Here is a 17,174-nt window from a genome sequence, read left to right as displayed (position 1 = left end):
TTTACTGTCTTATTTTTTAATAACCCTTACCTTCCATTTTAGAATTAACACAAAGTATTCATTCCAAGGCAAAAGAGTAGTAAAGGCTAGGTAATTGGGATTAAGTGACTTGTCCAGGGTCACACAGCTAGGAAGTATTGAGGAGATTGTAACCTAGGACCTCCCACCTCTGGGCCTGGTTCTTTATCCACTGTGTTATCTGGATCCCCCTTCCATTTTACTTATGTGTTTTATGCAGCTGGTGATAGTCAATAGACATTTATTAAGCACCTACTATGTGTCCAGCATTGTGCTAAACAATGGAGATAGAAAAAGAGGCAAAAAGACAAACCCTGACCTCAAAAAGCTTAGCCGAATGAGGAAGACAAAAAGCAAACACATACATACACACACGTGTCCGAAACAAGCAGTGTGTAGCATAAATCAGAAATAATTAGGAAATGCTGGTGGAGTTGTGAATTGATCCAACCATTCTGGAGGGCAATTTGGAACTATGCTAAAAGGGCACTAAAAGACTGTCTGCCCTTTGATCCAGCCATAGCACTGCTGGGTTTTACACCAAGGATATAATAAGGAAAAAGACTTGTACAAGAATATTCATAGCTGTGCTCTTTGTGGTGGCCAAAAACTGGAAAATGAGGGGATGCCCATCAATTGAGGAATGGCTGAACAAATTGTGGTATATGTTGGTGATGGAATACTATTGTGCTCAAAGGAATAATAAGGTGGAGGAATTCCATGGAGACTGGAACAACCTCCAGGAAGTGATGCAAAGCCAAAGGAGCAGAACCAGGAAAACACTGTACACAGAGACTAATACACTGTGGTATAATCGAACATAATGGACTTCTCCATTACTAGCAATGCAATGACCCTGAACAACTAGGAGGAATCTATGAGAAAAACCATTATCCACATCCAGAGGAAAACCTGTGGGAGTAAAAACACCAAGGAAAGGCAACTACTTGATTACATGGGTCGAGGGGATATGATTGAGGAGATGCTCTAAATGAATATCCTAATGAAGACACCAACAACATGGAAATTGGTTCTGATCAATGACACATGTAAAACCCAGTCAAATTGCCAACAGGAAGAGGTGGGGGAGGGGAGGGAAAGAATATGATTCTTGTTACCAAGGAATAATCTTCTAAATTGACTAAATAAATAAATTTTAAAAAGAAATAATTAAGAGAGGAAAGGCTTTAGAATTAAGAGGGATTGAGAAAGTTTTCTTATAAAAGAGTTTTAATTGGAACTTAAAGGGAGCCAGGGAAGCCAAGAAGCAGAGATGAGGAGGAAGAACATTCCAGGCATGGCAGACAGCTAGAGAAAATGCCCAGAGTTGAGAAATAGAGGGTTTTGTTCAAGAAACAGCAAGGACACTGGTTTCATTGGATCAGTGAATCTGTGGTTGCAAGTAAAATGTAAAAATACTGGAATGGTAGGAGGGAGCTAGGTTATGAATGGCTTTGCACATCAGAAAGAAGAATTTGCATTTGATTTTTGATCCTGAAAGAGATAGACACTAGAGGTTTTTAAATATGGGGAGAAAGAGAGAGAGAGAGAGAGAGAGAGAGAGAGAGAGAGAGAGAGAGAGAGAGAGAGAGAGAGAGAGAGAGAGAAAGAGAGAGAGAGAGAAAGAGAGAGAGAGAGAGAGAGAGAGAAAGAGAGAGAGAGAGAGAGAAAGAGAGAGAGAGAGGATGGATAGATAGCTATACACTCATATATATGTGCATATATATACATTTTATATAATTATTACCATTTTATAAGTGGTCATAGAACCACAGAATCATAGAGAAGTCATATAATGTAGTGTATTAATTGTTGAACCAAGAGTCAGGAGGACCTGGGTTCAAATTCTATCTCTAATAATAACCAGTTATGTAACTTTGGACAAGTCACTTAATTTCTCTGAGCCTGTTTTGCTATCAGTAAAATGGAAGTATTGGATTAAATTGTTTCCAAGGCCTCTTCAAATTCAAAATCTAAGATACAATTATCCTGACAGACAGATAACTATAGATAGACAAAGAATAGAACTATGATTTCATTCATAGGTCAAGGATTTTTCTCTATAGCCTATAGTTAGAAAGTTGCCTGGAGAATTATTAATTTAAATCAATTGCCCATGGTTACATAGCCAGCATTTGTACTTGAACTCAGATTTTTTCTGGATGTCACTATATCCACTGTGACATATTGGCCCTCATTTTGTTTATGTATGCCCATGTACATTTTTCTGTGTCTATATGCATGTCATATATATGGATTTCTTTATAGGGAGATACTTGTGTTACACGTACATACCTGCATATAACTAGGTATATAGTAGTAGTAGTAGTAGTAGTAGTAGTAGTAGTAGTAGTAGTCTCTCAGTAACCGAAGATGACGATTGTCTTTGTGTGCTTTCATCTATGATAGATGAGTGTGCACAAAGACACTTGTGCGTGAAGGAGATTAAGTGGAAAAGTCGATGCACAGAGACAGTCCCACTCTCTCAGCATTGGAAGCCTGGGTCCAGTGGCACAAAAAGCCGTTACACCTGGAGACATCCTCAGCTGCATCGGATGTCCGTGTTGTGTTTTGTGCTCCAACACGCCCTAAGCACTCCACAGTGCTTTGCTGGTCGCCCTCTCAGCCATTGAACCTTCTTATTGGTTTCTTCCATTTGTTCCGCCGAAGCAGTCTTCACATGCTGGGTGAGCAAAGCCCTGGTTCACCAGGGGTCGACAACCCGATGGCTACCCTCACAAGGTTTGGCTGACCTGTCGAAGCAGTTGCCCGGGGTGTGGCCGCTGCCGCATGCTAGCAGCTACTGGGAGCCATAAGTGAGAGCTGGGTGTCAGGTGAGGGTCAGAGGCTGGAGAGCTGCCCTAGAAGGGCATGACAAGCCCTCCATACCAGAGATACTACCCCTCCCTGAACACCCCATATTTTGTATTTGAACCCTAGACTTCAATCCCCAGAAGTCCTTGGTATTTCCCAGAATTCCCTATAATCTCATCTGAGTCTCCACCTGGGAGAGATCACAATGAGTATTTAACTGGATCTATGCCTCAGATGCTCTCTTCCATTGAAGTGATGTAGTGGGTAAGCTAAGCATGGGGGGTTTGAATGGGCTAATCAGCCCTAGGCTCATGTTTTTCTTATTTTGTATTTCTTTATTCCTTGATTTCTAATAATCCTTAATAAACCTTGTAAAATATAATATTTCTATCATTAGAGACTAAGATTAATTTTTACATCATTCTTCACTTCCCATCCTAAACCAATATGAAAAAGAAAATGAATCTCTGCCCTCAAAGAGGTTATAATATATCAGAGAAAGAAAATACCCAAAAGGAAGCAGAAAGGAAGAGGAGGGAAGGCTAGCATTGGAGCATGATGAAATGTTCAAAGGTATGCAGTCAAGTGGGAAATGAAGTGATGACCTGAGGCCCTATCAAATGGAAGCTCTGGAGATAGGGACAGAAGGTATAGATGGTACTGATGAGGTAAGAGTCCTGAACAATCCAAAGGAGAGTAATCAAGGGGAAATGAAGATGTTATCTATGTCATCATCATCAATCAAGAAATTCTATCTGTTTTGAAGACATATACATGGAGGAACCATTGTTAAAGGAAGCTTTCATTTTGCTTGTCCAACTCAATTTTTCCCCCCTAATAATCATGGAAACCATAAGAATGGTATTTTTATGATATAATATAATATAATATAATATAATATAATATAATATAATATAATATAATATAATATAATATAATATAATATAATATAATATAATATAATATAATATAATATAATATAATATAATATAATATAATATAATATAATATAATATAATATAAATTTGCTCTTTTCAGTCAAATCAATTAACAAATATTTAAGTGCTTACTGATGCTACGGACTCTATGTGACCAGGAAAATGTAAGATACTATAGAATATCATTAAGGAATGCCTGCCTAATTTCATATTTCCATTAAGAATAGCCTTGATATATTCATAAGTATTTTATATAAATGAAAAAATATCATAAATATTTTATAGAAATGAGAAAGTAGGCATATGGGCCAGTCATTAATTTTTATGTATGCAAATTTATTTTACTTATTTAATGGTTACTCTATGCTATCTTGAATATTTACTCAGTTTAGTACAGTAATACTTTTCAGCTAGAAGTGTGTCCTTTCATGGGACCAAGGCAATGATATTGGTGCATGAGAGGACTTTGCATTGGCTAGTAAAGAGTCCTTGTACAGAGTACTTATTGTTTTGTTTGCACAACAATTCAATCCTTTTTACAACTGTGTGTCTGTCCATACTGAGCTCAAAGGTTACACCCTGCAAAGGTGAAATCACCACAGATTTAATGGTAGTTCTCCAGACGAGAGATGGGGCTGATCTTCATTGAAATTCTTAACACTAAGACACTCTAGTCATTTTTCCAGGACAGGACCTGGCAAAGCCAGACCTTGATACAACCTCAACCTTAAATTGAAAAAGTGAAATAGTTGACTCAGAGGTGATGAACAACAAACACTTCCAACCTTGCTAACCTAGATTAGAAGCTGGAATGATAAAGCTGTAAGAAGAGAAACTCCTGTAAAGAGACCCATTCTCTCCAAACTCAGAAAGCGTGTTGCTTTAACCATTTGAAGTCGCTGATGTCTTATTTCTTTCCAGAGAGAGGTTGGGCTATGTGCTAAAACTGGTACTCAGTGGCCAATGATGCTACTTATCATTAATAGTAAAGAGAATTGGGAATTAAAAAAGGAAAAAATAGAAGAAAACAAAATATTATTTTTTTTTAAATCAGATCTTCTGATTTTGAAATATATTTCATTTTCCATAAAATAATAGACAGGGTATAAAATGTTCATATGTGTAAATGAAATAAAGACAACTTTATTTTCATCATACAGAATATACAGCATTGTAGTTTTGTGGCAAAAGCAGATTTTAGTATGTCTATACAGTATCTATACAGAAGTGGCTATGAGTCTATAGTTTTACTATGAGCCTAAACAGAAGTCTGGACCTAAAGTCTTCACAACACTCTTATTATAACCATGGACTATAAACCCCATAAAAAGGGACAATGTCCAAAGAGCTCCCTTACAGCAAGTGAGTAATAACTGATAGTTGTTTTTATAGGATCATAATTAACCTCAGCAGTTGCATATGCACAGTTTGAAATGAGGCTTAGTTTAACTGTTTCCCTACACAAGTGAAAGGGCTACTGCTATTTCCAACAATTTCAACAATGGTTCTGTCTTCTGTGATTTTGGAACATGTTGTTTTTGATACTAGTTTTCTATGAATAAGGATGTTTGTTTTAAGCAGATTATTCCTTATTCTGGTGGGGTTAGCAAATAGTCTTTTTCAGATAAGGCTAAAGCACAGAGGGTTAGGTGATTTGTTCAGGGTCACACAAGCAGGTCAGGGGGAAATATAGAATTGAGACAAAGGTGCCCTCACTTCTTAGGCAGTCAGGTGATGCAGTGAATAGAGGGTTGGACCTAGAGTCAGGAAGACTTGAGTTAGAATGTGGTCTCAGACACTTATTAGCTAAGTGGTCCTGGGCAAGACACTTTGCCATGTTTGCCTCAGTTTCTTTATCTGTAAAATTAGTCAGAGAAGGAAATGACAAATCACTCAAGTGTCTTCATCAAGATAACTTCAAACGAGGTCACAAAGTCAGACATGACTAAAAAAGACTGAATAAAAACATCAAAAGCCCACCCTCCCAATCTCTTATTAAAGCAAACATGGCAGCATTTTATTCTTGTATCCAGAGCTAGTCAACTTTTTCTCCAGATGGAGAATAAAGAGAAGAGAATGAATTGACAATGTTAACCTATTCTGATTCGAGTTTATAACTTCCAGTTCACAGATGAATATGGGCTACTGAAGCACAAATTCTTTTGGTCTTCTGCTCTGAGTACTCCTTTCACCTTTATCTAAGTGTTCAGTTTCTAAGACATACCCTCACACATTTGGTGAATGCTTAGTAGTCTCCCAGTATCTTGAATCTTTTACCTCTATTCTATGGATAAATGTCAGCTCCTATTTTGATTTAAGAGACATTTGGCCTACAGTGCTGACCAGTGCTATATTAAAAAGCAGAGAAACATTAAGCTATCTCATTTGAAGCAATATGCGTCCATTTGTGTGAAGAATTAACTGCATTTCTTCAAATGGAATGACTAGGTCCCCCCTTTCATTTTTATATTATCTATTTACCGAGGGCCATCATCTAGTGTCTCAATAAATAGCAGCATTTTTAGAATAATAACTAAAGAAAAATCCTTATAGTAGAATATCATTTGGCAAAAAACAGAATTTCTTTCCCTGTAATTTTGGTCATTTTTTTTCTCCAATGACTCACAGAGATGCTGAGGAAAAGAATTTCATGCTTTGTCACAAACATGTTCGTTAGAGAATCAGTCTTGCTTATTTATGGGGCAGATATTCATGTTTGTATGGCGCTTTACAATTACAATTTACAATTACAAATAATATTTGATCAGAACACCACAAAAAATAAGCTACCTGAAGTGTCTGGTGGTTTTACAACTAAGCTCATATGTATACTTAACGAACTAAAGAGTTTATCCACAGTAACTGTAAGTACAAAAATAGAATACAATATTTAGTTTAAGCTAAGTTTGTAACTTAGTGTCTCTATGTCTCTCCACAGGCAAAGAGATAGGCAGATATCCTTATTGTGAATGCCTCCTCATCCTCCTCTTCTCAGCCTCCATACGGTTCAGCATGATCTCATGGCACAGACCTACCTTCAAAATAAGAAATATTTTAGCAGCTAGTTATACCATTAGATCCATCTGAACTTGATCTTCTCTCCAATATCTTGGCTGATGCTCCACCTTCTCCATCTCTCAAAATCTCACATCTTCTGCTTTGGGGCTCCAAGACTTTTTTGAGTTGGCCAAAGAGGGCAGCTCCTCCAAAGTAGCTAACCCACCCCAAGCTCTATCAGGCAAGTGGAAACTTTAGGGAGATGATACTACAGTCCTACACAGTCCATGATCTGTTCTGTGAATCTTCTATGTTGGGAAAGTTTTCATTCTGAGGAAGAAGGAAAAAGACCAAGAAGAGTCATCAGTGCCAAGACTTTGCAAACATTTAAATGTCAAATCATTTATATATCCCATTTCAAGTTTGATCTTCTAGTTGTCTCTCCACTTTAAAATAACAATTGGACCTTCCAAAGAATTTTTTTAATGGGAAAGGAAAATGTACCAGTGACCTTTTTCGTAACTCAGTTTTTAAAAAATTCTTTTTGTATCTTAAGTTCAAACTCCTTTACTTGGCATTCAAGGCCCTCCTACACTCTGTTGCTCCCACCTTTTATAAGTTAGTAGTCAAACTAGATTGCTAAATATACTTTTCTCTCTGTAAGTCTTTGCTATGCATTGATTCAGCACTTCTACTGAACACCTATCCATTCTCTAAAGATGAATTCAAATGTCACTTCCAATAGGAATCCTTCCTTGATCTTCCCTTGTCCTATGGGGAAAACCTTTCCTCCTCACACCTAACAAATCTGTTTTACTGTTTTCTAATAGATTTAACATGTTACATTGGAAAATAAAACTACCCTTTTTGCATTTTATCTCCCTCCTAAATTGTGAGTTTCATGAAGGCAGACAATAGGATTTCTCTAAATTTTTATATCTCTGCTAGTATCTAGCCCAGAGCTCTATACACAGAAAATGCATAATAAAGTTTTTTGAATGAATGAATGCTTTCACATAATTTCTCAGGCAATTCAATTTCTAAAGCACTCAATACAAATTGGCCAAACAGTTATTAAGTGATTATTATATATGCAAACATCTCTCTTCTCTTAATCCTCTTATAGTAGGCTTTGAGCTTGGGGTTTAAACTTGCAGGGTCCTAAAACAGTCATGAAAATTGAAGAGAAGCCCCTTGAGTATTAAAATGGCCATTGCCAAGACTTAAAAGATTTAAAAACTACAATTCACAAGAAGCAAGAAAAAATTTGAGTACATATAGAGGCCACAATTTTACATTTCCACATACTTCAAAGCTAGAAGCCGATTAGATCTCAGAGGTCCTCAGAAGCGTTATTAGATGACAAGCATGCCTACTTGATTACTGCTGGGTTTCATGTCTAGAACAAAGGGAAGGGAGAAAAGAGGCTTGTCTTATCTCATTTGTTGGGTGTCCCTACTGCCATTGCAGCAGATACTGAGATCACACAGTGGCCTGAGATCAGATGGTGAGTATAGTGTTTTAGTGTATTAAAAAAAAGGCTTTAGAAAATGTGTCAAAGCTCTAGACTGGAAGTTGGCTTGGAGGCTGCTTGGCAATTCTTGCCAGGGGCCAGGCGAATCTCTAATTTAACTTCCTGGGAGACTGTTCATTCCCAACTCCTCCCCTCAATTTAAAATTTTCTTAGTCCTGAACTGAGGTAACATGGATTTAATAGATAGAGAGTTGAAATCAAATCAGAAAACTTTGGGTTCAAAACTTGCCTCTGCTGGTATTCTAGTTGTATGACCCTAAACCAGTGATTAAAGCCAAGACACAGACATGTCTCAGGCAACTTTCTAAGACTAAATTGTAGAGAATATACTTCTCTCCATTGATGAAATCACAGGAACTTCCCTCAAAACAAACGCAAGACTAAACTAATCAAAACTGAATAATTGATTTTAAAGCCATTAGGATGTTCAAAGCAGGCCCAAGTCACCTGTATAGTTGAATAGGACACCAGTTCTATTTTGGTTGGGTACTGGAAATGGGCCTGTGGTTAAAAGTTAGGTGTATGGAGTTTGTTTTGTGCCAAAAGAGATTAAGTTATTGAACTAGGAAAAAAAAAAGCCAAGCCTCTAAACTTACCAAATGCTTATTTTATAGTCCATATTTTTTTAACTGAATAGGTGACACCAAATAAAGATATAAAATCAAAGTATGCAAGTTAATTAATGATGTTAATGAACTGCAGTAGCCCAATGGATAGGAATCTCTGATGATGACACTTTGTGTCTTCCCACTTATCTCCTTAGACTCTACTGATAATTTAAGATGATGGAATCTGTTTGTGTTCAGATATTACCCTGCCTTTTTTTGTGGATTGGTAGCATGGCTGAGATTTTTATATGTTGTGAATATTAGCAGTGAGTATATTATTATTCAATAGTCTTTTCACTTTTTATGAGTACTTTGACATAACTATAAGCATAAGTTCCAAAGCCCATTGAAGGGAAATGTTTGCACATAGTAAGTATTATTAACATTTATTGAACTGTTTTTCAACATGGTTTTACTAAATTGGTTTTGAAATCATGTGAAAACATTAATTCAACATTTATTCATGACCTATGGCTAACATTTTAATTTCTGCAGTTTGTCAAATTAAAACTGACAGATAAAAGAACTGGGATAAAAAATAATTATCAAGAATTAGAAATGTTTGTGTGATATAAAAATGATAGTGGAACAGAGGCAGGAAAAACTTGAGAAAAAATAAACTGATTAAGTTTAAAGAGAAAAATCAGAAGAACAAAGTATAACACCAACAAAATTATAAAGAAAACAATTTTAAAAGAATTGCAAATTCTGATCAATGGTGCTTTCCAGAGGACCAATAACAAAGCATTTGTTTGTTTGCTTGACTATTCTTATTTAATATAAGAATTTTGCTTTTTTCCCCCAAGGGGAATTTGATGGAGAAAGGGGTGACAATTATAGAATTTTTTTTCTACCAAATAATGTTGGTCATTGAAATATTTAAAATAAAATGCCCAAAAGAGAATGGAAGTTCCAAAAGGGAAATACATACATATATATGTATATATATATATATACACATATGTGTGTGTGTGTGTACAGTATATCTTGAAACGTAACATGCTGCATTTATCATATACTTTTTACAAAGGCAAGTTGTAGGTAACAATGATTCATCATCACATATACAATCCTATTTCTCTCTTCTACTTTGTATAGGGAAATGCCCTTTTTTGATATTTAAGTACTGATTAAAATAAAAAAGAATAAAATAAAAGTAAATTAATTCTGCTTCCCTTTGTCTCCCCAAACCTACGCTGCATAACCTGGAACAAGAGAATCACCTAACTCCTGACCTCTTGTTTCTTAATCATGGCTATCCAAGATAAATGTTTCTAGCTTCTCTGATTCTTTAGTGTTTTTCTAGTTTTGCTGTGTTTTGTGGATATAGCAAAAATAGAAGCCGCCTTGTTTTCACCACTAAAGATATTTATAAACTTAACTGGTTCCTCTAACAAGAAATCATTTAGGGTTGTATCAGTACTTCTACCTCCTTTGAGGAATGAGGCATCCAATGAAATAATTCCTCTCCTCTACTTAGGAAGACTCTGAACACATCAACAGACACACACACACACACACACACACACACACACACACACACACAGCTTCTCTGAATTTTTGCAGTAAGATCAAAGGAGATTCCCACATGAATTACACAAGTATTTCTACCAGCCAGGGATTTGGGGGAGGGATAGAGATCCTGTTTAATGTACTTGTAGGATTGAAGGAATGAGTTTCAGGAACCAGTCATTCCAGTGGAGAAAGTCTTTGTTTACTTTCCAGGTTACAAACAGTATTTTCCTGCTGCCACAGTTGTTGCTTCACTTCCTGTGTTGCTCGACAGAGCTGTAGGCTTAGGTGCTTAGAGATTATTTGGCCTCTTTGCTGGCTCCTCTTCTGAAGAGTCCATTATGTTTGTAGGTGATGAGTTACAGGAGATGGTTTTGTGGTCACGAACAAAGATTGTTGCATTGCTTTCTCTGTGCCTTGATGTGGTGAAGGAGAGGCACAAACTAATAGGAGCCAGCATCTATCTAGTGCATTCGACTTAACAGAGCATTTTTACATGTGTCATTTCATTTAAGCTTCACTACTACCCAAAAAAGTAAGTGTCATTATGTTCCCCATTTTATAGGTGCAGAAACTGAAGCTTAGATTAATTGGCTTGCCCAACATTACAAAGCTGGTAAAAATCTTCAGAGGAATTCTAACCAGGGCATATTCCTCACCCCAAGACAGCTAGGTGACCTAGTGTATAGAGAACTGGATTTGGAGTCATGAGATGAAATCTGAACTCAGATACCTCCTAGCTCTGGGACCTTGGGCAAGTCCCTTAACCTGTCTCAGTTTCTTCATCTGAAAAATGGAGATAATACTAGCACCAACTTGCCAGGGTTGTTGTGAGATTCAAATAGTTTTTAGCACCATTCCTGGCATATATGTAGTAAGTACTTCATAAGTTCCTTCTCTACTTTTCCAGTCCAATTCTCTATCCATAATGCCATCTTGCCTTCTTATATCCTTCCCAATGCTTTGGAGATCAATAAATTGCATCACAGAGTTAGATATCTAAGGAATCCTAGAGATTATTTAGTCCAATTCTTTTACTTTACAAATTGGGAAACTGAGACCTAGAGAAGTTAAGCAGCTTGCCTCCATATCACACAGGTAGTAAGGATCATATAGACCTAGAGTTGGAAAGAACTTTAGAAGAAGTCTAGTACAATCTCCTCAGTTTGCAGAAGTAGAAAATGAAGTACAGATAAGTAAGTGATTTTTCCAAAGATTACATGGTAGAGGATCTGGGATTTGAACCTGGACTCTGACTACAAATCCAGTGCTATTCCTTTCATACTTGGGAGCCAGCTAATAGACGGTCAGGGATCTCCTCCTTATCCTGGGTCTAAAGGATAATTTGTGTCCTAGATGAGTCTTTTGGGGGAACTATGATCTAATAAAAATAAAAATAAATTCTAGACTTAGAGTCAGGAGTCCTGATTTAGATTCTTGGCCTTTACCCTTTTTAGATACATGGCAGTAGATGGTGAAGTCATTTAACCCCTCTAAACCTCGGGCTCCTTCTCTGTAAAACAGGGTTAAAGAGAGTCCTGCTACCTGCCTCCCAGGGAAGTTGTGGGGAAATGTTAAAGCACTAAAGAAATGTGAGTTACTATTGAGACTGACATTTATTATGGCAAACTTGTATATTGTGTCTTACTCACCAACCTTCTTTTCATGCTGACATAAAACAACTTTGAAGGTGAGCAAAATCATTCCCAGCTCTGGTGAAAGGTTGGAGGAGATAGAGAAAGGCTAGTAAGTGAACTGAAGTGCTTTAAGCTCTTTGTATAAACTCACAGCCGGAGCCTCAGTCCTCTCCCATAAATCAGGAGGCATTATTGTTTTCCTTTGGCCACAGGGTGGGGAAGGGAGGCAGTTTACCATGAAACCACGTGTTTCTGTCATCCAGGTGACAGCCTTCACCGCCCAAGCAAACTTCCTGTATTTGCTCCTAGCTTGCAAAGTAAAGCAGGCTTTGGAAAGATTACTCCATGAAATGAATCAGATCATTTCTTGCACTGTTTTGGCACTGAGGGGGAAAGGGGAAGGTGGGAGTGGCGGAAGGGATGTTCTATCATTTAGAGCCGCTTGGATTTTATTTCTGGGAATTCAGGTGTCATTTTCTGATCATGACTTAATAAACAAACCTGGCTCCATCTTATCTGTTTAAAAGCAAAGCAAAACTCAATGTAACATAGCTTCTGAGGGATCCTGGGTCTAGATCTTGCAAGGAAATTTGGCTCTCTATTGGCCTTTTACATAGTCCATTAAGTAATATATTTTTTAAGATTTTCAATATGACTTACCCTTTATTTGTATTAGGTTCATTCCACAGATTATGAAGATTCCAGGAAGGACCCTTTTGGGCCTCCTTAATATTCCTGCACAAGAACCTTTCCAACCTGACCAACTCTTAAGCCTAACACTTTTCCATCCACCATTCAACCCCCCCCCCCAATACATATGCACATACATACTTCCCCTCCTCAGCCTGGGCTTCTGAAGACCCGGATTCTACCTCTCTCTTTAAAGTCCACCTTAATGATGTGAGAAAATTATTTTAATACAACAATATCCTCTCTGCTATTGAAGGACTCAGGGGAAAGAAGCCTTTCAAAAGAAAGAGCCTGTGGCATAAATTAAAATTTTTAGTTCCCAGCAGAATTGTGCAAAGTCTACCTCTCTTAGAAATACCCATCCCGGGGGGCAGCTGGGTAGTTCAGTGGATTGAGAACCAGGTCCTAGGTTCAAATCCAGCCTCAGCCACTTCCTAGCTGTGTGACCCTGGGCAAGTCACTTGACCCCCATTGCCTAGCCCTTACCACTCTTCTGCCTTGGAACCAATGCACAGTATTGACTCCAAGATGGAAGGTAAGGGTTTAAAAAAAAAAGAAAGAAATACCCATGCCTGAGTCTCTCTTTGTGTCTGTGGGTAGCAAGGGCCAGGGGGAGGGAGGAAAGGGTTAGGGGGCTGGTATTAGTGTGTGTATAGGGGAGCATTTCAAGAGTTATTGGGGCAAACTATTTCATCAACAAATAAGCCCTTGAAATTCAGCCCAGCTGTCCAAAAGGAGGGAATCAGCCTCTTGTAGTGGAGTAAAAAAATTAGAGAATGGTAGAACTAGAAAATACTTTAGACATCATCTATTCTTACCATAATTTTCTCCCCCTCCCATTGTCAGATGAGGAAACTCTCAGGCCCTAAGATTGAAAATGACTTGCCTGAGGTCACAAAACTAAAAAGCAGTAAAGACTGTTCAAATCCATTCTCTTAACATCAGGTCTAGAACAACTTCCTCCAGGCCATACTAATTGGGCATATCTAGAAGATAGTTGCATAGAGTTTAGAGCTGGAAGAAGCTTCCGTGCTCACCCATTCAAACACATTTATTTTACAGATGAGGAAAGAGAAGACTAGAAAAATTAAGTGGCTTCCCCAAAATCATCCAACAAGTACAACTCAAGTGTCCTGACTCTAAGATCGGCGCTCCTTTCATGATAGCTTGGAGACACTACTGGACATTTTATCTGAGAAGACTAGAACCTTAGTATGTTGTAGAATTTGGCCAATAATAACACCCCAAATGCAATCTACCCAAAGGCCAAAAGTAGTAAGTGCTTCTCTCAAAGTATCACCTGTCACAGTTTCCAGGCTTAGAGATTGTTGTTTTGTTTCAAATTTAAGCTACTGAAAAACTCTATAAGTCTCTCAGTGTCTTTCTCTGTCTTGCTCCTTCTCCTTCCTTCCCTCCTTCCCCCCCTCTGTCTCCTTCCATCTCTCTCTCCTTATCTTTCTTTCTCTCTCTCTTCCTTTCTCTCTCTCTCTCTCTCTCTCTCTCTCTCTCTCTCTCTCTCTCTCTCTCTCTCTTTCTCTGTACACAAATATACATATGCAACCTTCTATCTGAAGGCAACGTGCTTTCTTTTAAAGTCTAGAGTTCTTTGAAAACTTCCAGTCAGCCAAGATTTAGCATTGGGAATGACCTAAGAAGCCATCTAGTCCTATCCCCTTCTATTATAGATGAGAATGAGCCCAATTTAATAAATTTCTGAATTTGATTTTTTTTGAGTCACAGTAAGAAAAAAATAAGGTCCCAAATCAGAAAACATTTAGACTCCTTCTATCTGAAAGACCATGAGTCAGTTTCAATAAGGTTTATTCTTCTCAGGTGCTTTGTTTGACCACTACTGAAAACTGGCTCAAGCTATTCCAGGAAACTTGGAGCCTAGAAAGAAATGGGATTTATGTCTGACTCAGGGACACATGACCTGTCTTTTTATACAGGGGAGTTAAGCACCACCTTCCCAGGGGGGCAAAGACCCATTGACTGTCCAGGAAAGCTTGTCTATGTTGGTGACCACAGGTATACTTGGAGTATTTGTTCTACTGAAAGCTTAGGATAATCTCCAGGCTGTCTTATGGTTCCTTTTACATAGGATCTAGGGAAGGTATAGGAATTATGAAGCAGGAAACAACAGGAAGTGTACCAGGTTATTATTATTTTTTTAAACTGGACCTGCTTTAAGACAATAACTCTAGAACACTATGTTCCATTTGGAGATTCCTGGGACCTAGCCAGATGTCATCCTCTCCTCCCCTGGTACCTGGGTACCCAAGTTTCATTTCTATCAGTCCCCAGACTATTTCCTAAGTCCCATCATTACAGACTATCAGATTGCTTACTTTTATTTCCTTTTCCAGCATTAATAAAGCAAATTAAGCTTTGGGGCCTATTTTAGGAGAAGTTCATCATGAAAACCCTATAAAATAAGGGAGTTGGACTAAATGGTCTCTGGGGTTCCTTTCATCTTCAGATCTTTGATACTTTTAAATGTTTTGTGCTCCTAAAAACAATCATCAAATTCCATCACATTTTCACCCCCAATGCCTTGTAATCCCCCTCCTCAATGGATTGTGATTTCTGCATTGGTCTAAGACACACCTTGGTTTTACCGTGTTTCTGTGGCAGTGGGAACCAGCATCCCTGCAGCTAAGTCCTGGGCCACCTTGCTCTCTGTCTCTTTGGCCTTTTTACACGTATACAGCCACTTGATAATTCGAGCATTGCGTTCGATGACTGACGTAGTGCTGGGGACCTGCTCCGTTAGCTCCCCTTCCAGCAGGCCCTCATCCCCGCTGCGATGGGAGAAACCTCCCTCCGACGTGGCCATGCTCACACTGCGGATCTTGAAGGACATGTGGTGGTCCCACCCTGCCGAGAAGTTTTCCTTCCCAAGATCTTCCACCACCTCAGGGTCCAGGCCACAGTACTTAAAAAAGGTGTCAAACTCAGAAAAGGACTTGGAGAAGCGAGAGCTTATGTCAGACTTGGAGCGGTGCAGGCCCCTTCTCTTTACATCCCTGAGCTCGACTGCTGCCACAGATGCTTGCTTGAGCGTCTCATCCCCACTGGAAGGGGAACCAACGTGGGTATTTGTCATCGGGGCACTGGCAGGAACAGGGTCCTCCAGCGTGGTCTCCTCATTCTCTGATCTGATCTCCTTAGTCTCCATTCTGGTCCCTTTACTTTCCAGTCTGGTCTCTTCACTCTCCAGTCTGGTGTCCTTCTGCCCTATTTTGGCTTCTTTGCTCTCCAGTTTGGCTTCCTCATTTTCTGCTCTCACTTCCTCCTTCCCTCTAGGCATGTCAGGAAACGCTGATGTCTTTTCTTTAGGGGGACCCTGGAGGATCTTCCTCACCAAGCCCCCTCTTGGGCTGTTCTCAGTACCTTGGCCTTTGACAAATTCACACTTCTGACGGTAGATGACCAGGGAATCTGGCCTCAGCTGCCTCCTGCCGATGGTCCTCCGGGCCACAGGAAATGATGGCTGGGGAGCAGGAGGGCCCCAGGCGTCCCCCCTCTCTGATTCTTTTCTCCCTGTGGAATCCTTGCTGCTTTTCCTGCTTTCCACAGAACAGGTTTCACTGCTGCTCTCCGAAGCTGAGCTCAGCCTGGCAGGCTCCTGTTTGGTGCCAATGACCTGCCGGCTTTTGACATACTTGGCTTTATCTGCTGCCAGTCTCTCCACAGCACTCTTCTGGGCCCGCTCTCCCCCTTCGAGCTGCTTGCGCAGGTACTGCGGACCCTTGTAGAGTAGCCGGGCCGTCAGGGAGGAATCCAAGTCTGAGAGGGCATGCATTCCCAGGCTAGGAGCAACCTCAGTTGGCATGTCAGTGTGAGGTGGCTGGAACTCAGGGAAGAAACATGCAAGAGGCCAGGTCTGGGTCAGCCTCCCACACCAGTGTCCTGGGAGCTTAGTCCAGTTCCAAAGTCCCTGGCTGGTCTGCCTAGTGCCAGAGAAGGGGCAGAGACGCCAGGCTCTCTCAGCACAAGCCGGTCTGTGCCTTCCTACAAACACCAACTACACACCTTTACCGGCTGCTCCCTTGCTTTCACAGATACCTTGCCACTGAGCCAGCCCTCCTGGCTCCCAGCAGCCAATCGTGAGTGAGTGGGGCTGTCTGACAGGGAGAGGGGGAGAAACTCACTGCTGCCTCCAGGGAAGACAAGCCCTAATTAAAGTATTTGCTTAGCCTAGGCTATCAGCAGCCTCCTCTTCCTTTGCCACATTTTCAAAGCAAAATAACTCCAAACCAAAAATGAAGTGTCCTCATGGACTGAAATTTGGGTGGACAGGGAGGGAGTTTTAAGGGGAGGGGAAAAGGGTGTTGCAGCTCAAGCTCTGCAAATGTTTGGTGTGATGGAAAGATTTCCTGGTTTTAGTTTGGAGAGTGGAGCTCTAGTCTTTCCCCTGTGGAGA

The 17,174-nt window shown here is 39.5% G+C and overlaps 1 protein-coding gene across 1 annotated transcript; it reads right to left on the bottom strand.

Annotated features, from left to right (window-relative positions):
* Positions 1-4,883: 4,883 nt before the first annotated feature.
* On the bottom strand, positions 4,884-16,902 carry FAM110C (family with sequence similarity 110 member C). Its single transcript, XM_001381401.4, has 2 exons — positions 15,356-16,902; positions 4,884-7,097 (listed from the first exon to the last, which is right to left on the bottom strand). Exon 1 carries the CDS (start codon positions 16,581-16,583, stop codon positions 15,363-15,365), a length of 1,221 nt encoding a protein of 406 aa, XP_001381438.2. The 5' UTR covers positions 16,584-16,902; the 3' UTR covers positions 4,884-7,097; positions 15,356-15,362.
* Positions 16,903-17,174: the final 272 nt, after the last annotated feature.

The sequence above is a fragment of the Monodelphis domestica genome, chromosome 1, assembly GCF_027887165.1.
Source record: "Monodelphis domestica isolate mMonDom1 chromosome 1, mMonDom1.pri, whole genome shotgun sequence".
Taxonomy (NCBI): domain Eukaryota; kingdom Metazoa; phylum Chordata; class Mammalia; order Didelphimorphia; family Didelphidae; genus Monodelphis; species Monodelphis domestica.
This window is presented reverse-complemented; position numbering and strand designations above follow the sequence as displayed.